The sequence below is a fragment of the Zootermopsis nevadensis genome, unplaced genomic scaffold (assembly GCF_977971745.1).
Source record: "Zootermopsis nevadensis isolate Lab colony 2312 unplaced genomic scaffold, Znev_1.0 Znev_ptg000018l, whole genome shotgun sequence".
Lineage (NCBI taxonomy): Eukaryota > Metazoa > Arthropoda > Insecta > Blattodea > Termopsidae > Zootermopsis > Zootermopsis nevadensis.
This window is the reverse complement of record NW_028259150.1, coordinates 5,103,023-5,123,425: the sequence shown is the minus strand read 5'-3', so window position 1 is coordinate 5,123,425 and position 20,403 is coordinate 5,103,023. Positions and strand designations below refer to the sequence as shown.

At 41.2% G+C, this 20,403-nt stretch overlaps 1 protein-coding gene across 11 annotated transcripts in view; it reads right to left on the bottom strand.

Annotated features, from left to right (window-relative positions):
- The window catches only part of Eph (Eph receptor tyrosine kinase), a 300,921-nt gene that overhangs the window by 139,710 nt on the left and 140,808 nt on the right, over positions 1-20,403 (bottom strand). For all 11 annotated transcript variants that reach the window (XR_002545674.2, XR_002545676.2, XR_015535749.1 and 8 more), the window contains exon 2: positions 15,354-15,529. Coding sequence is in view for 8 of the 11 variants with exons in the window: in XM_022079530.2 (XP_021935222.1) it covers positions 15,354-15,435 (82 nt within the window). In the remaining 3 variants the exon portion in view is untranslated. The remainder of the gene's footprint in view (positions 1-15,353; positions 15,530-20,403) is intronic.

The following is a 20,403-nucleotide window of genomic DNA, read 5'->3' as shown; positions in this document are numbered from 1 at the left end:
GTAAAGCGGGCGTGAAAGTATACTTATTATATAAGATAAATGTGTTTTATCTTCCTCATAAATTTATGTTATCCTCCTCTACATTAGATGTCAGCACATCGTCCATCCAGAATGGGTATGGAATATACTGAGACCCTCGAGGACAGATCTGAGAAGCCCCAGGAAAAGATGAAACGACCGAAAGCGTATTTTCTTCGGTCCAAAGAGCACTGAAACAGTGAGCGTAAGAAGTACCAAATACCAGGATGAATTGCAAAACAACATGGAAGTGTTTGTCATTTGAAAAGGTATTCTTCCAGTATTTGAGCAGGAGAACTTCAGAATAGCCGTTCTGCGGTAGAGACTCGATCCAGCGTCCTCTGGAGTTAAAGCACGAATGCCAACAACCGAGCCATAAAGTTCGGCGAGAAACACTAGGGAGTCAGGCGTCGCACACTTGTAAACCCGTTCCTGAACGATAGATCGATCCTCTGTCGGGTAGCTACGTGAGTTGGCACGTGAATCGCATTACGGATTCATGCTGCATGCTCCCAATAACATTAACATAACTAGAAAGGGCGCGTACAGCAAGTTTCAGAAATCTCCCGTCCCGCTCTATAAAGGAGAGGTTCGAAACTGAAGTACTCCGAAGTCATAACGTTAGTTCATAACCTATGACGTAATCTGTTTTAAACAAATATGTAAGATTTGTTTGAAATACTTTACGCATTATGGGCACAGTGAGGTAATGGTTGAGAGTACGTTAAGACTTTGCATGTGGATTTCAATATTATATAGTTGATATATATACCTCCCCCATCCACCTGCTTGCATCCCAACAACTGCACGTCTCTGCACTGATCTTTTAATACTCCCACGACTCCATTCTAGATATTAAATACACGAAGGGGTGAGTGGTGCATAATGTTTAATCGTCAACGACTACTTCCGGTTTCAACCGATGCCAACAATATAAGGAGACAAAGATGTCCGCAGTTTAGTGTTTGTCTGAAAACACAGCTGAATTACAGCAACGCTGACATTCACTTGGGGAAACGTGGCAGGTAGAGCTTCAGAATTTCTAGATGTCCCAAGAGTGCAAACTTTCTATTAACGAGCGATTATTGTACAAAGTGCGTGAAATGAGTGAGGTGGCACTGATTATCAGCAAGCACAAGCAACTAAACCGGTGTCAAATTTAAAACGACAGGGGGCGGGCGTCTTTAAATTTTGGTGCACTTCGGCCAGTTATAACCCCTACTTAACACCATTTACAGGTGAAATTTTATTTTAAAAAACCTAGTCACCTAGACGCTGTTGTTCTTCTGTTGTTTCTTAGACATGTTGGTAACTACATATAAATTCCTCCGGCGTCATAAGAATGATATCCTCACGGCCGTGAGAAATTTGAATTTAAAATATTTAAAAGCTTCAAAACATATAAGTGTCACAAAATAGTATGAGAGTGGTCAAATCGCTGGGGTGCGGAAAGTGAGGATGGGAAAGTTTTAGAAAAGGCCTTACAATATTTCAATCTGAAAAGCAGAATGGAACAGATCATTTGGAAGACCTAGGCGTGAATAGGAACGTAACATTTCGATCGAATAACAGAATTCAAGAAGAGACAATCTGCAAAATATGAACTACGCCTTGCACATTGCGCTATTAAGTGTATCCGGCGGGGAAGAATAAAAATTTAAACAGCTGTGGTGAAACATTTGCGCGCTGCGCCCTAAACGCGTTCTCGGACCAGCACCCGGCCGTAAACATCAAGGAGTCCGACCGCAATTCAAAAATTTTCTACCGAGTGCAGGGTGGGTCCAGGATCCGAAAACCCTGAACGAGGCGCACGGCTTTAATATTCTGTCTAAATTCGATTATGAACTCTGGGGTTTCATAAACTACGCTGCGTAATTTTGATTTATTATGTCTGCAGGCGCTGGTTGGCAAATTTAACTTAAAATTCATTAATCCAGACCCACCATAACCCAAGTCCCCGTTCTTTAATCCATAATTTGTCATTACTGCAGGAGTAACGAAAGATTATGATGTTAATAAATTTCAAAACTGGCAAGTATTAGATGGGATCTCATCTCTGGCTGATGTTACCGTAAAATACTGTAGGCTCCTATATTAAATTAATGTAGGAATTTTGTAGCGGTGCTAGTGTTATCTATCATGATGGCAAACGACCGAGGTGGCTGGGGGCTGCAGCCCCCACTCGCCTCAGCCAGCCAGTCAGTCAAATACATCATTACATTTTTAAAAAATACTACGGGATATTTAACTGATCACATCGAACTAGTTACGCTTTAAATATAGAAATTACATATTTGCCATACGGGGATTCACATACACTTAGCGGGTGGCAAGAACTATCACGTGCTCAATGTAAATCGATCAGCGCCAGTCAGTCGCCTGCCACTGAACGCTACTCTCGGGGTGTGAATTTCTGCTCCTGAAAGGTCGTGCTTCTTGGCAGCAGTTTCAGGAGTTTAAATTTTAAGTTTGGGTTTAATTACGTTGTATTGGTTTTGGAAATGGAAAATCAGCAAAGCGAGGGCCAATTCTTCCACAAACATGCCAACTCTTAAGATATCGGAGTGTCTGTTAACACCGCAACTTGAAAATAACTGCTGTGAAAAAACGCTGTTAAACAAACTGTAGGATCGCAGCGGGCAGGCGCCGTCGTCAGGCAAACAGGAATGCAGAAAGTGTGATAAAGTCAAGGCCGAATATTATTTTTAAAATAAAATCAGTACACATGACCGCAGTTTTTGTGAAAACTTTCATCCGACCAGTTATATGATTTCATCTTGCCCTGTCAGCCTCTGTATGAATACATAAAGAAATGACTACCGAAATACCTTTACGGTAAGTAACTAAGTAAAACGAACTAAAATTAATGGGTTTTGTTTCAATAAAAAATTAAACACTTGGGTGCACATCGTGAATCGGGACCCAGAGAAAATTATAAACCTCATATAAAAGTTTAAATTTCAGGTTCTGGCGGCGGCGAGAATGAAGATTCTGTCTTCTGGGTGTTGAGTCGTGCCATTTGGTGTAAACTGGCCGAAGTTTCAGAGGTTTTTACAGCACCCATCACTGCAGCTATCAGAAGACAGTCGTCATACAAGTTGCTATCACAGTTTTGCACTTTTACTTCGGCTATTGTGGAGAGACTGGAGGATCTCTGAACCGTTTCGGCGGCAAGAATGGCTCAGGTCCGCCTCTGAATAGAAACACAAATGTCTTGTAAAGGAAAATGTTACATATGAGACGAGGCTTGCTGTAGTCAATGCTGAACATAATAAAACGGTGTCCATTTTGTTCCTTCACTCCCCTGTGTTGCCCGCTTTAATAACGTACCGCTAATTGATGTTAATAAACAGATCAAGAGAGGAATTTTGTAACTGGCAGACGTAAAACTTTACGTACATCCCGTCATGACCTGAAGAGAGACAAAAGATAAGACAAGAACAGCCAGTCAGCCAGGCGGTCCAGCACACTGCATTCCAGCGAGGCTGGAGCTGGACTAAAACTTGCTGGGCCACTGGCACACAATGTTGCCACGTAGCACACCACGAGAAACAAACTTCTCGACAAGTTTTTATTGTCAGAACCTACAACACACTTGTTGCACTCATAACCAAACATCGCTATGGGACAGGCAGGACTTGCTATCACTTGCTGTATTCTTTCTGCATTTAAAGCCTCTTGCGTCACAAGGAATGTGCATAGCGTGTAGCCAAGTATCCGTTCAGACAAATATTGTACACTTATTGATTAATGCAGAAGTGGGCTGAGTCAGAAAATCAATTCTTGTTGCTGTGCCTAAAAGCGCAAGATCACGAAGTACATGTAGAATTTAAATAGATCTTAAATGAACAGGATGCGAGGACTAGATTCATCCATATCAGAACGGTGCGCTGTAGAAACAGTGTGGACAACCTGATGAAAAATTTGGAACGTCTAGACTCGAATCAAAAGCTGAAAAGCTACCAACTTGTGTGATGTACCGAGAACAGCGGTGCCTCGGTCAGAAAACTGGCAACGAGCTGCACAATTCGATTCCTCCACTGTCGGCAGAACGAATCTACGGCACTGCTTGACAATCTAGTGATACCCTAGGATAAAGTGACCGAAACATTTTAGCTGTATCTAGTACGTAGTAAGGTCGAGATATTGTCAACTGCAGCTACCTAAAGTCCCCCTGAGTGTCCTCATGGCATGGCACCTCGTCACAGAGTAGACAAATCCTTTGCTACGAGTATAAGCACATACTTCTTATGTGCAGAAGGGTACGGAGATCCACTAAGCATTTCGCCACGGGCAAGTTGACAAAGACCGTTTGCGGGTGGAGAAATGTTTGTTAGGGAGAACACTGCAAGGCAATGTGGGAGGGCTACGTTGTGAAGCTGGTAGATTTCTGAGTTCTAGGTGTGTGTTGCAAGTTTACAATAGTTTTCATTTTTGAGACATGTTCCTCAGTTACAGCAGTTATTTTTACTCGGGGTCGGAAACAGCAAATTTATTTCGAAATGGCCACGGGTCAAAGACCATAGTGAGAAACATTTTGTGCTTTCAACACAAACACGAAATAATCATAGATTTCTAGCACTACTTGAAAATCCGCTGAGATACGACAAATAAATTTTAAAAACTGTATCATTAATAATCAATTAACTGCCTGTTTTACTCAGTCACTACAGTAAACTACCGTGTTAGTGCGTCAAGGTTACCGGACAGATACAGGTTGAAATGGACAACGTGACTACAACTCCATATTGCATTACAACAAAGAATACGAACGTACATGAACTGATCCTCTGTACCGAGAGGTTGCCCACGTCTGCCATCTAAGATGGATAGTTGGTCATTCGGCAATTTTATGAAGCTGTACTGACTGCCGACGTTATGCACCACCAAAACAGATGCGGCAGAACGGTTATTAAAGTACAAGGAGGGGCTAAAGTAAACAAGGAAACCTCATCAGGACAGTCGGTCGTCGGTCGGGAACCAGGTACATCCCGAACATAAAACATACGCGTTGCCATGTGCCCGATGCCCTGTTCAATATCTTACTTCACAGTACTATATTGGTCAATCTCTTAATTCGTGTGAATGAATAAAGAACAATCATAATGTTCCGTGCCAAGCACAAACACTTTAAAAGGCTTTCGTGATCCAAAAAGTTCGATAAACAGTGTACTAGCGTATATTCTACGTATCTTGCGTCTTTCTCATATACTCACATGTCCACTTCTTTCCAGGCCCTCTTAGGATTTAGATCTTTCGTCAGCGTAAGAGTAGGTATTTATTTTTTATGTGTACAGAAGCTCTCTAATGGACTTATTATCAAGGGTAAAGTGAGAGAAACGTGAAGGCATTCCGTGCTTATGGAGTGCCACGCGATCGACAAATTAACTTTCGAAATGATGTGTCAAGTTATCAAATGCAGACCGAGATTAATTCAACCACAAGAGGTCCCTTCGAGTCACATAACACTGCAGTAGTGATTCGAATGCCCACAGATGCAGGAACACGTTAAAAACATCAGCCGTTTTCACGTCGAACGAAAAACATTTAAGGTAGAAAAAACTCAGCACAGATTGTGGTCTTATGGGTTACGACTTCCAGCCTTGCAGGTGTTTCGAACGAATCGATCTATCGATTCTATTTTATATGCTCTGAAGACGGAGGCGATAGGTTCCTCCGAGGTTGTGGTAACTACCTACAAGACAACATGACGTCATAACTGATAAGACCACAATCCACAGGTTCACTGCCGTGAAAACCTCATATCAAAAAGCGTGTTCTTAATGATTTTATGTGGCGGTAAAATGAAGTAAACTTCAAAAGGAAATGGAGTCAGAGGACGGAAAACATGTTAATGTAGAGAGCTTCACCTCCATGCCCCTTATCCAGAACCATATTTTTATTTCTACAGAACTTCTGGAGAACGATATGAATCGTAGTGAAGAGAGCAGAGATGAAGTGCTATAAAATTATTTTGTCAATGCTCCACGATCTTATTCCTGAGGCCACTCCTAGTGGGACGTCATATAACATAGGTTCGATTCTCAACAGTTACGGAACTATGCGAATATGGAAATGAACCTTTCGTAGAATATTAACGTCATTCGTGGTTCTCACGGCGTCGAAAATTCGATGATGTAGTTCCTCTGTTCTGTTTAATTTGCAATCGTCCACCACACATGGATATCTCGGGGAGTGAGATCCGGTGGCCGCAGTGGCCAATCCAACGGCCAGGGAACTGTTCATTCGGGTACCCCGTCACGTGACGACTAAAATGTGGTGTGCCCTATCTGTAATCACAGGACATCCTATACACCCGGAGCCATACATTAATTGTGCACATATCACACAATACGCAGTGACATAACTTTCGCTAATTCAGCTTTCCTTTTTGCAGGGGCAGAAATGGCTTGAGATGTGAAACAGTTTAGCAACATCGTTGGGTAAGTGGAAGATGATGCTGTATTTCAAATTAATCTAAACTGAGTTGAATGAATTAAGGAACACTTTGGAAATCACAGGCGATACTGTAAAGCTCCCACAATGGTAAGGTGAGTCGACGAAATGGAGAGCTTCTGCAACACTGAACATATCTGTATTCGTAAGTCGCTTGCAGGAAGGATTCGTTTTGCCATTTTACTGTTGATAATCGGATCGAATTTTCGACTCAAAAATAATACAAAAAAAACATGTCATCAATGAGGTCCCCTCTTACAAATTTCACTTATACGGAATGCGTTATTTTCTGGACACATGATCAGGGGGCCTGTATCGTGAGTATGTAAGCCCCAGCATGCTTGCAGTGCGTTCTTTATAAAAGTACATGAAACAAACGCATAATGAGGACGTCATATCTATTTGTCGTCGCCTCTGAAATTATGTACTTTCAAATAAATGTGGTCTTCAGTATTCACAATAGAAGTTTCAGCCCAATTTCATATAGGTCCATGTCGGGTCAGTACAAACTAATATGAATACGAAGTTCGAATAAAAATATAATTTCCTTTTCAAAAAGTCTTGCCGTACAAAAACACCACGTGACAAGATTTAGATATACAATTGCGTGCTAGGAAATACTGCGAAAAATAAAGAGCTTTTAACCAAGCGGCATGAAGTGTGATTGAATCTATATCAGCAGTAAACAAAGCACCACCACCACTGACGTATGTAAAATCGCAAGATACATTCTCAGAACATGCGTAAACCATCTACGTTTGAATATGAATATTAAGGTTTTTTTTACAACTACAGTGCAGGCAAGATGCCAACGAAGTGTAAAACGAAATAAAGCTGAGAAGGCCGCAACTTGTCGGATGCTCGAAATTATTTCCCTCTGTCGACTGTGGGGTAACCGCAAACGAACTGATTCTATATTGTGTCTCGTGGACACAAGTTATGACCACTGGAGGCAACACAGCTGTGCGGGGAAGCTTATCGCCGGGGCGCTGCTCAGCTTGTTCTGCCAATTAAAACCGAACCCAAGTTGAAGATTTCTGTCTTCTGGGTTGTTGCACTGTGTAGTCTGATAGAAGCTCACCTATGTTTCAGAGGTAATTGCTGCCTCCATCATCAGGCCGACTCATCGCCCTGATGACGGAGGCAGTATGACCTCTGAAACGTTGGTAAACATCGATCAGACTACACAGCGCAACAACCCAGACAGAAATCTTCATACTTACCGCTGTAAAAACCTTAAATCATACGAACGCAAGTTGTTTGCAGTTGGACTACTGTGAAAAACATGTTACCAGCAAGTGTTACGTTCATATATTTCACTTCAAACTGAGAATATCGAAACTTGACTGGAAAGAAAATCCTCCGACTAGAATTCCCTTCGAACCATTTGCGTATAAGGGGTTGGGCGTTAGTTAATTACACACAAGCAAGCGCACACGGTCAATAAAAGAATAAGAGAAGATTAAGATGGTTTACAAGTTTTCGTACTTACAAGTGTGTGTGAGTGCACGTCTGATGTTTCAAATCGTAAGTGTTTTGTGCACAAAGTCAGAAATCATCTCGCCTGTCCTTCCGTTCTTATGTTCAATACTCGAAATTATTACACGCATTAAGAGTTAATTTGGTAAACGTACGAAATGAGTTTTCATACTCATTGATCTAATGTAACTTTTATTTCACATGAAGCGCTTTGTACGAATTGTAGATTTCAGATCCACGCCTGTAATTCGGAGCATGTTTAAAGGTGGAAAGGAAAAATGTAGGGCTATGTAGTTGGTACTTCTAATGTAAGTAGCCTTCCACACAAGATAAGTGTCTGTATTACTAGCACTGTACGTGTATGAACAATAAATTAACGTCACTGTCACTAAGTCAAGCAAAACCTTCCTAGGCATCACTTCGAAAAAGAATTTTTTGAATTTTGGTATACAGCTCAATTCTCCTTTAGTTTATAAAATTTTTACTTGCTTGGCGGGGGGAATTCATTGTCGAACACCTCTGCAAGATTTTCTTTGCTTTTAATGTGTTTCAAGGGTACTGCAGCAATTGGCCCGGTTAGCCCTGGTCGTATTACATCTCCGCCTCTTCAAACAACGTGGAAAAAAGTTGGAAGGCATACAATTCAGTACACTATAATAAAATAATAAGACCGCACTTTGCTGGCTCCTGCACATAGAAGCCGTGCTCCATTCCTGAAAAGAATTTGTATGAACTATTTTTCTTCGCTGCTGGGTAGAACATTCAAAAGAAAAGATTTCCCGTTGCGTGTATGTGTGTTTGGGGGGGGGGGGGCGTAAAGGGGGTACACACTCAGTAGGCAAAGGCCAGTTAGGGTAGTTAGTGGAAACTTGACGGTTGAAATTCAAGGGTGACGTGCGCTTTCTAGCCATGAACATTACCCATCTTACATCTCCTGTGACCTTCGTTCACTTCTTTTCAGCCGCGGTTTTTCTTGGTTGTTTTTATTTCAGTCTCTAGCGTTGATTATAATTCCTGCCTTAAGAGATGTTCTTTGTCCTGGTTTTTACTTTCTGTAGACAATTAGCAGTTATGATGACGAGATGGCGGCTTCGTCGTCTGTCTTTCCCACCTTCTAGAGCTAGAGTTCGAACCTAGAAGGAAGCCTTCCCATCCCACAACCTCCATTATCCATCTTGAGGTACCAGATGGTCTGCAACATCGCTTTCTCTGGAGGCCTTCGTTTTGTTTTACTCTCGTCTCCTTTATTTTCTATGCGGATGCTTCATTCCGCCTTACCAATATGGACTTCTTTATGTTTAACTAAGGCAATGTTCTCAGAAATAAGGCGAAGGAAAGGAATGTTTTTGTTTGTCGCTTTCATACATATTAATGTAAGGTATTAAATAAAAACGTATTTTGCGGGTCAGATACGGGTTATGTCTTAAAATATGAATACCATTACAGGGCCTAGGCTTTTTCCACATCGAAACGTAAGAAAAAGGCCTACAGGTATTCAGCTGTTTCTTTCATGTGCTTTTGAGATGTAACTAGTTACGATATGGAAGGAATCAGTGTGTCAGAAACAACACAAATAACTGCCCAAGTACTGAAAAATACGGAATAGGCCATATTATTTGAATACGTGTTTTCGTGTATTGTGCTGGTAACTGTAACGTATAATTAATTACTGCTATCAATATACGAAGAATGGGGGTGGAGTGGCAGTCGGCTAGACAAAACTGCGGAACAAAGAGATCAGTAACCTGTACTCTGCACTAAATGTTATTAGGTCTACCAAATGAAGGACGTGTTTGGCGGGGCACACAGCATGCATGGGGAGATCAGAAATGTTTACGCAATTTTTCTTTGCTAGAAAACCTGAAGGAAAGACCGGTAGGAGCACCTAGGAGAAATTATTTAAAGGCAAACAAGATGGAGGTGGATTATATTAAGCTGGCCCAGGATAGTGATCAGTGACAGGATCTTATGGAACTCGGCAATAAAACTATTGGTTCCATAAAAGTCAGGTAATTTTTTGACTACAGTTTTCATGAAGGACTCTGCCCCATGTAGTCAGTAAATTATCAGTATACGCCGATATGTAAGAAACTACAATAGCCTACAAGAAGAGTAAATTAAGGAGATGACTAAATTTAAGTAGGAATATTCGTTCAATATTTAATCAGAGTTACAACCGCTTTATATATAAAATAAACGATGTTTTACTACGCAACAGGAAGACTTAGTAACACTACTAAGTACCGGTTTCTTCCGCAGAAACGTGCTCTTCGACCCTTTAAAAACCGTATTTCTGACAACGTCTAAACTTAATAAGTTCAGAATTGTTTGGCCAGGCCACACAAAGCAAACGGGGCGCGAGGACAATTGTTTTCGCTCCACCTGTACTGGCATGGCTGCTGTCAAGATGACGGTAATTTTACAATTATAAATTGGCTGCGGAGCATAAATCACTGTCTCTGTTTGAGAAGCAGATCCCGTCTTTGTAGGCTTACACCTAAATCTGCCCGCTGTACGCTTTTCACAAGAGACGTTCAGCATCATCAGTGTGACCAAATATCAATTCAGGTAATGGCTTTAGTGTTGCTTTCGAAGGACTGGCCTCTTTGTTACTGGCGAGAAGACATTAAAATGTGATTTCAAAATATAAACCTTCACTGATTGATGAGCGGGGAATGTAGCATGCATGGGGATATCAGAAATGCAATCAAAATTCTAGTAGGAAAATCTGAAGGGACGAGACCAATTGGAAGACCTATGCGCGGATGGGATAATATTCAAATGGATCCAAAGGAAATACGCTGGGAGGATTTTGCTTGAAATTATCTGACCAGCAGCGGATCTTGTGTACACAACAATGACTCTTCGGCTTTCACAATATTTCTTCATTAACTGATCATACACTATAAGCTCCTTCTAGAGTTTGTTGATTAGTTACTTATCCCAATATCCTACACAGCAAACAGGCTTTTTTCGGCGTCTGGAAAATTTCGAATTTCAATTGTAATACTCGCGAACGAATGTATAATAATTCATGAACATAATTTTCGGCGGTGCAAACTATGAAACTATTTCCACTAGCTGCGACTTTTATATAGCTACCTGACTCAGAGACCTACAAAACAATTACATCTGATCCCTGGAAATGGCTAATCTTCCTTGATCACCCTGAGCAATTATTCAACTGAAAAATCGCCTACCATTGCATGTTAGCTAAGCCATTTCAATCCAAATCAATTCACTTCCTTACGATAAGGTTTAATATTATCTTACATCCACGTCGATGGTCCACTCTACCAAATGATATCGATTACTTCCGACCACGTTAACCATAAATTATACGAGCCACACGCTCGGCCCATCCACTTCCTCATTTAATCAACAAACTACAGCTCAGTGATTTCTGTAGGATGCAATGTTTGAAATTTAAACTGTTAATGGTTGTGTATCCCTGATGAAAACACGTGAAGAATAACGCATCATTTTAACATAACACATTGAACACGTGACGATTTTGTGAAATCTGTCGAGAATGAACACAATTATGCACGATGACGTTCGCGTTGTTTGGATGAACGGTCAGTGAAAGTGTATTAAAAACGTTAATTCCAGATATTATGTTATCCATAATAACACGCAACTGACATTAAACCCTATGAAGAGTAATGAAATCAACTACATTCAGAGTATCCTAGCCAAATAATCGTGTGCTAATCATAACAGCCTTCATGGCTCAATGTAAATAGCCTATACCACTTCTAAAAGGTCTGGCAGTAATTATACCTTCTATACAACCTGCTAACACAGCCTCCGATCCTCTTTCTCATTTACACATTCAACATTCCCCCGGAATGAGTTTGTGAACTTTTTGTTGAAGCTAATGCAATGAAACTCTCATCCGTGTTTTGGTGTCATCACCATTTCGCATTAACGTTCTGCGGTCACAACAGCAGTCGTTGCTATGGTAATTGGTATGCCACTGCAAAACGAATGAGGCGGTTGCTTGTCATATCGTCCAGGACGAATCACTGCATCATAATTGAAAACCTTTTGACCGTCCCTTTGTTTGTGTGTGCAACAGAAACAAAGAACGTGGAAACAATGGTACCCTAACCGCAACAAAACCAAATTCCCAACGACACAACATAAATTCAGCATAGCTAATAAGAAATATAAAGCAATACCAGACACAGGCTTAAAACAAATCCTGGCGTTCATTCATTCATCCTTGAAAATGTTGGGTTTGTTTCCTATATTATACAATTCTTCCCCTTTCCTTAACAAAATGGGTGTTATTCAACACGACTAGTAGGAAACAACAAAACACGACAGTCTAAATGTGTCTGTAATTGGCCGCTTTCGAAGCATTCTACACGGAAAGATCTTAGAGACTCTTGTGAGCTAGACGCGTTCGCAGCGAAGTTGCAAAAAAACTGCTGTTTCTGAAGAAGGCAGTCTGCACCACGATGGTAGGCTGGTTTCTTTCCGTCATAAGAGTCCGCGCGCAATGAAAGCACTTGTCATTCGCCATTCACTACAGTGGACATAGTTCAACACCTCGACTTTCTGGTTACGTCGACATTTATTCTGGCTGGGAAGTGTTCTGAATGTTCAAGCTTTCTGTTTGTGGTTTCGCGTTGTCTTCCAGACCCTCACTATTTCATTTACATTTGCATGCGCTCCGGGTTTCATGTGACCAAATGCGTAAACGTCGTTTATTCTAAAACCTTAAAGATCATTTTCCATGCGAAACAAATCCTAAATGAAACCCTAAGCACAAAATTTGTCACTGCTCTAAGAAACTGTGGGTTTTGTTTCTACGGAAATGTTAACACCAGTACGTTAAAGTACTGGCCAAATGCAATGGAGAAGTGCCGTGTGACACACCCCGCGCAACGGAAGTGTGTGGGAGGAAGCCAAAACCACACAAGACAATGGCACAGAATGGATGTAAACTGTCAATTTCATGCCCCGAAGCTAAACTCGTTGAAAGGGCCGTAGGACGTCGGTACCCACTGGCCTCACAATGATCCTCTCTCAATCAGTCGGACGTGGAGATGCAAACCCGGTCCTCCAACTTCACTTGCTGAAATATAACGACTCATACCAGGCCTAAAAACTTGTACGCCTCCCCGTGTACCTTTGCTTCGAGCCCACCTATTCAACAGTCATCACCTTCGTCATTACTCGTTACTAGAATTTATTCTTCTAATTGCATCATGAGACATGTTTCTGTTATTTTTCCGAGACAGGCGTTGAGAAAATCTCAGATGATTGATGACTTCAGCAGCTATCGTTTTTGGATAGGCCTAATGCTCGTAGCCTATACTCAGTTTTATCTACATCCTTACAGGACAACTCCTTTAGTAGGTTGTAAGATAGTTACCTAAGTATTCTCCTCTAACAAATCGCCGGCGACAGGATAAACAAGAACTTGGTTTGTGTAAGCATTCCGTATATTCACCAAAACGATGGATAGTTCTGCTAATCACTTTGTATGGGAGTGAAAGTCTCAGGGTGTGAGAGACGAAAATGAATTTGGAAATTTAAATTAAGTACTCGGGTAAATGCGTACGGCGATTACATGTGTGAGGCACGCGGCTGCGATGACGAGTACAAGAATGCATGCCGAATTTCGGCGGGGAAACATCATAAATAGCTGAAACTAATTTAAAATAATGCCCAGTGGCGGTATTTTGTGCTTGTGGTATTAAATCTTCGGGTCCTGCTCCCAGTTAATCATCCACTTCTCTTCCCAAACGAGCCAAAACTCTCACTGGTCACCTACGTACAACAAAGTTCTTACTACTCTGACCATGTTGATACTGGCCTCCTGGAATGCAAAGTCGTGTGGAATTGCAGCTGATAAAAACAATTCGGGTTGAAGATGGAGGCAGTATGTTCCTCCGAAACGTTGCTATCTACCACAAGTCCACACGACGTTATAGCCTAGAAAGCACGACATGATTTCGAGTTCAGACCCCTTGTCGAAACCAACCTCCAAATGCAAAAGCTTTTTCAGTGCACACACACAAACAAGTATTTTTAGTTCACAATAAAAACTGTCACGTACGAAGACATCCTGCGATGAGGACTTTGCCTTAGCTATATCTGAAGCGGAAAAACAAGTGTTCACTATCCACATTACCATCGTCGTCATCGATATTATCATAATCATATCCGTCTGCCGCATTGCCTTGTTTGCCTCTCCTTGCGTGTTATCTGTCCAGCCATCTGCCTCCTTGTGTCTGTCTACAAATCTGTCTCTCGAGCTAATGGTTCCTTAACGATCTGTAGAAAAGCTTGATTCATTACACCACAATTGCGTTGGACACTGCCCATTTTGTGAGGTATCACCTATAAAACATTTCTCAGACTACACAAAGTCCACTGATGCCCCAGTCCTGTCCCAGCCATCCTGTTCTTTATTATTTTAGTTTATTAGATTTATAACTCAAGGCTTATTTACCCACAGACCACAACTGAGTGTCTCGCATTCTAGTGTTCCTACCATTCGGTTCTCTACTCAATTCTTGTTTCATGCGAAATGAAAATAATTTAGTTCACTGAAGACGACGTATCTCCTTTTATCCAGCAAAATATCGAAACATTTAATTTCGGCGATTCAAGATCTTCTGATAAAGTTCAGTGTAGATTAATCCCTTGGGTTTGATGCCACTAGCAGATCCACTGTGCTGCTTATCACAATACAAAGTGACATGTCACATTTCGATTATTCAACTTCTGTCGCCAACAGACCAAAGCATTACGCGAACTTTTCAAATGTGGAAGGCGTTTACGTCAATAAAATAGCCCATCCAGTTTCAGACTTCGGAGGAGATTAAACGAGCAGGATGAGGTAACTGAAGTGATTCGCTTGACTATTCAGCGTGTCAGTCAGTGTGTACCAGTGCTTCTTAACTGTTTCTCCCCAACGTCTGCAGTCCCACCCCTAACACGACGTTTCGGAAAGCTGGACGGTTTTCGGGACCGTGTGAAGCGGTGGAAGAAGGACGCTACTCCACCTGGCTCGTTGCGAAGGTCACGGACATGTTGGTCATTAATTACAAAATATAAGATTTTCATTTCTCTGCTGCAATTTTGTTTTCTCCATGGAAAGTGCGTAGAACATCTTGCCGGAAGAAAGATAAGTTAAATTGTTGCATTTCTTCCAGAAAATAAATTACCACACAGATACTGTGCCGTTTGCTAATGGCTTCTGTTTGGTAGGGAAGATACTGAAAATTGATTTATCAAGCTTGGCACTTGAGATAAAAACCAAACAACTAGCAATTAGTCTAAAAAGCTCATGTACTCAGATACAGCATGCCCACGTCATGTAACATATTTCATAATCGCCCATTTCGGCGGAATGAATGTAGTGTTCGTACGTAATCTACCTTGTTCAGCTGAAGCGATGGAACACAGCAGCGCTACGGCGGCGTACAGAAGAAGCAGCAGCCTCAGCAACTGCCCGCCCATCGTCCACACTTCCACCTTCCGCAATTTGCCTCGTTTTATAGCATAGCGGCAATTAGGGGACACGGGTCTGAAGCCAAGATCGTCATGTGTGTTCCTGAAACATAAAACCGATTAAACATGAAGCATGCGTCACACCAGAATTGTTAGCTCTGGGAACTCTGGGCTGTCCGCCTTATCTGATATCAACATACAGAATAAAGAATGCTCTTCTTCATAACATATCGTATTCATAGCACAGTGATAATTAGTGCATTATGAACAGTAAACGCAAGACTCAAATAACGAAGATAAATGCAAAACAACAAGATCTGGGAACACATGGCATCTAGTATTCTTTGAATGCTGCCACTGGAGACCACCAAAGAGGATATATAAAGTATTTATCTTTCAGCAGTTCCCCCCCCCCCCCCCCGTAGACTTGTACGCTCATATAACAGGTCCACAGACCGTATAAGCAAAGAGCTTCATAAATACATACTTTTGCTATATATATCACAAAATTTATGTCTGACCACAGCTGATATTAATCAGTTGCTGCAATCAAATCTAAGAGCAAATCATATCGCCCCTGCTGCCACTTGATTTTCCATTTAAACAAATATGAGCACTGACCTTAATTTTTCATTTCCTTTCCAAAAATTAATAACCAAATAAACTTCTTGGTATCTTCACTGCAATGGGTACAAGTGTGAATCCTACCTGAGAAGCCTGGACGGGCCTAGGAAAGACCACCGATGGTACGGGGTTCGCACAGAGCTGGTTAAAAAGCTGCGAATCACATATGCTGGCACGATACAATAAGCCATACTCCAAATTAAATTACGTATATCAGGCTAAAATTAGCCTTCCTCCACAAATTCACGCCCTATTTGCGGTATTGATTTTCTTCCGTCTCGAGAATCAACATATTGATTTGGAGGCCAATCTGTGAACGATTATATTCCATCCTTCCGGGAAATATATAGCAGCATGACCATCTAGCAGACCACCGTTTTGTCTTCCTAATTCGCCTTCACCATCGTGTAGCCATTGGGCCTAATTTAGATAAAGAATGCCACAAAAACAATTAAACTAATCTGACTGTAAAATAAACTCTCGTCTGTTAGTAGCGGCTGTCACACTGCCCTTTGTATGACGCGTATAAGTCATAAAAATTAAAAATTATTTTGCATAAGGAGTGCTAAAGTCTATACGCTTATAATGAAGCTGGCTGTCAGACATTTACACGGAATAGACAAAATGTTACAGCCAAATAAGAAATAAAATTTCAAATTCGTAGTAATGTGTGTAAATGCGCTGCTAATTACGTTTCACCACAGCAATTGATTCACTAGTCCCCCCAGCTTCGTATTTCATCCTGTAAGAATTCAATGACGTCGTATTTGGCCCTCTTCCGTATTTAAACTGTAATGTCACTTGCTCCTCTTTTGCAGTGCAACGCGCCATTTTAATCGTTGCTTCGGCTGTTTCAGAATCTAGCTACGGCTAATGCACAGCCATAGTCACAACGAAAATTTTACTTTTAAAAGAAATGCAGCCGTTATAACACAATCCATAGCTGCCACATTTGAAGTGGTCGTTGCACTACCGGATACTCTCCGTTGTTAGAAACATAGAAAGATCCATAAAACAAGGAAGGTAGGCTCGGAATAACAGCAATGTCGTGTAATACCTGCCAAATAAAGTCGATGACAAACACGAAAGCAGTGTTGCAGTATGTGTATTCACGGCAACAATAAAAAGCTTTGAAGTTAACAAGAGAGTTTTAATGAGGCATGCGTCCCTGGTGTTACAAATTCTCCCTTTGAGTGCTTGTCAGATACTGAGCAATTAAGAAATCGTAAACAACGATAAAGCAATGCCAGCTCTGCGTTGCACATTACTTAAAAGGAACCCGTAAAATATCTCACATTATTGCCGACAAACACAAGGCACGAGAATAATTATCTACTTTATGGAAAGGCGTCCCTTTGCCTGAAATTCATTGCTGCAAGCCATCAATGTATGCGAAGACTACACAACACACAGAAGACTTTAGGTTTAAAAGTTTCATGGTTCGTCTTAAGAAATTCGAAGAGTTCCCGAGAAACTGAAAACTGTTGTATCCCAGTTCGTGTTTAGTAGTCGATTTAATTGAAGATAATTACACAGAAGAGGAATGGCTTAGCTAGATAATGGAGATGCTAATGACATTTCTGATTCGCGCTCAAGTTTCAATGCGATTAGTGAGCTGGATCTCTTAAGTGTTCCATTACAGTTTATCGAGGTAGGCACACGGCGGAATATCTGGATAGATAAAGCTTCTTCAAGAAGCTACTACTAAAAATTATATTTCAGTACTTCAAAAAAAGACACAACTGTTAGAATGTTAACCCTTCGAGGCAATCTGCAACTTTGTCATATAATCCCATCAATTTTGACTCCGTGTATTTTAGAAATGAATAACATCGCGCTAACTTCATAATTAAATCACCATCAATAAACATTATCATGACGTTATTCTGATGTATTATTCAAAAGGAACGCTGATAACGGCTTTATCATCTGTCCTTCGCTTTTAGCAACTCCAATTAAATCCTTAAATTGCGTCAATACTTTCTGCAATCCGTCTTCATACAACAAATGCCCAGTTCGGTGCGCCTTAACTGCCAATGACATTTGTAGTTGAAACATGTTTCACATAAAAATGTTTCTTTTGATTAAACCTGAATGTTTAATTGTTTACATCATGTGTATATTGTTTGTTTTGTTTTCTGTTCCTTTTATTTTTATCTTTGTTTCTGGCTCTGTAATTGACTCGTGTAGCTGTTGAGTTAGCATGTTAAAATAAATTGAATTGAACTGAACTGATTCAAAGCATCGTCCAGATTCGAGGTCCTGTGTAATATTCTGGGTATTTTCGCGCAACCGCCAATCTAAGAGCCCGCCGCGACGGCTTGCTTGTTCAGTGTTTATGCATCTACCGACCACAAGGAAATAGGTCAGACTGGATTCGTCTGGCTCAGGATTACAAAGGAAGACGCAGGGCTGTTGTTAACACTGTAATGGTCCTTCGGATTCCATGAAATGCTGCGAATATCTTGACTAGCTAAGCGACTGTTAACTTCTCCAACATCTCCTCCAGGTAATTAGTTATCATTAAATTGAAACTCACTTGGTGCTTCTAAGTAAAGCACTTCATGGTTGTTCCTCCCCCATATTCCGGAGTTCCGAATGTTAAGTAGGAAGAGCACCTGACATAACAGCACCGTGGTTTTTCTCAGTCCGTCCAGGTCATTAAAGAAAGTTACTTCCGCCGCCTCCCACACCTCTTCTCGTTCTCGGTCAATGGTCTCATTTGGCGCGAAATAATCCTAGGTGCTGATAGACACGCATCATAGTAAAATAATGAAAAGAAACAATAACATTCAGGATTCAGAGGGTTAAAATTATGCTTCCTCTGCCGGGGGAATGGAGTCTCGTCACTTATTACAAACGTTTTTTCTCTCTCTCCTGGCGCTAATGCCAAATGACGAAAACAAAATAAAATGACATTTGGCAACAGTGAGAGGGCACTCGCAGCAGTCCATTGGTTGCAAAAAGGTTTACCTAGAACTGAAAAACGGCTTATCGACCAAACCGAAAGCCCGATATGAAATGTTGATCTTATAGCAGGAAGGAAATTCTCTGGATAGTAGAAATCATCTGGTGCTTGTGAAGAAATATAAATTACCAACGCCTATTATGAGAACCGCAGTGCTGCATTCCAGCATACCACACATTAATTTTTCCCCTATTTTTTAGGACATACACTCGTGTGCTACGTTCTACGTCGCATGTTTTGCTTTCATCCTCCATTGCACAGATTCCGCCAGAAGCAATATCAGTAGCTTTCTGGGATGAGCCCCGTCAAATGATGAAAATTACAAACGTTTCGGCAAACATCGCAGCTGCCATCTTCAGCGGAAATGTGTAATGGTTGAGCGGTGAGTTTAGATTTGATGGGTGCTGATGGACGGAGCGGAAGAGCAGCGCTTCCAAAAATATCCATTCATGAAATTCACCCTTAGGATAGCAACTGCAATGTGTCCGAAATGAGAAATTTCAACATTTGACGCGGCTCATCCCTGGAAGTCTAAGTTTTGCATCGGTGCTAACAAGCCAATGCAAATCTTAAGCATGCGAATGGTACTAAAAGAACACATTTAGCGCGTTGATTAACTGTACAATAGCATCTAGCCCTGTTTGCCCATTTCCGGATTAAGATTCGGGTGTTACAAAGTTTCCTTCCGCCGTCCAACGCGAATAGCGACTAGTACTTTCGAACAGGCAAGGGCTGCTTCCTCCATCCTTCTTTAATCCTCACCCCCTGCCCTCACGGAATTACACTCAAGCCTCATCGAACTATTGAGTAAACTAAATCTGAATGTTTTTGACGACAGTGTAATGTCATAAGCGTGGTTATTTTTTTGCCACAGCTTACCGTCGTAAATCTTCCAAATCCGACGTTTTGGAAAATGAATATTTCCGTCACTAGGTATCAGAGTTGGGTTGTCCCTACTCACTTGATAGATCTAGTCTATCTCTGCCCCTAATCACTATCCAGTGGGTCAAGGTAAGTAGAAATCTTCGTTCCCTGCTACCTTAGATGAGTGGTCCTACTATGTTTCTACATTAACAGAAGTTCAGAGCATTAATCAGTTCTCTCTGTGACCATCTCTCTCACAAAATACACAGGCCCGAATACTTACTTCCGTTTAACAACTCTACAACTTTATAGATAAAGACCTTTTTCGGAACATGATACTTGTTAGATTAAGCCCGAAAGTTTCCTACTGTCTTCAAAAGAGTCCGCCCAACCCCTCACCTAGACTGAGCTAGATGAAGTCGACCCTTCCGACCCTTAAGAATCACATTAAATATGTTTATCTACGCTTAGGTTTTTTAAAGAGGTCGTTTCTCTTCTGTCTTCGGACCATCTAATATTTT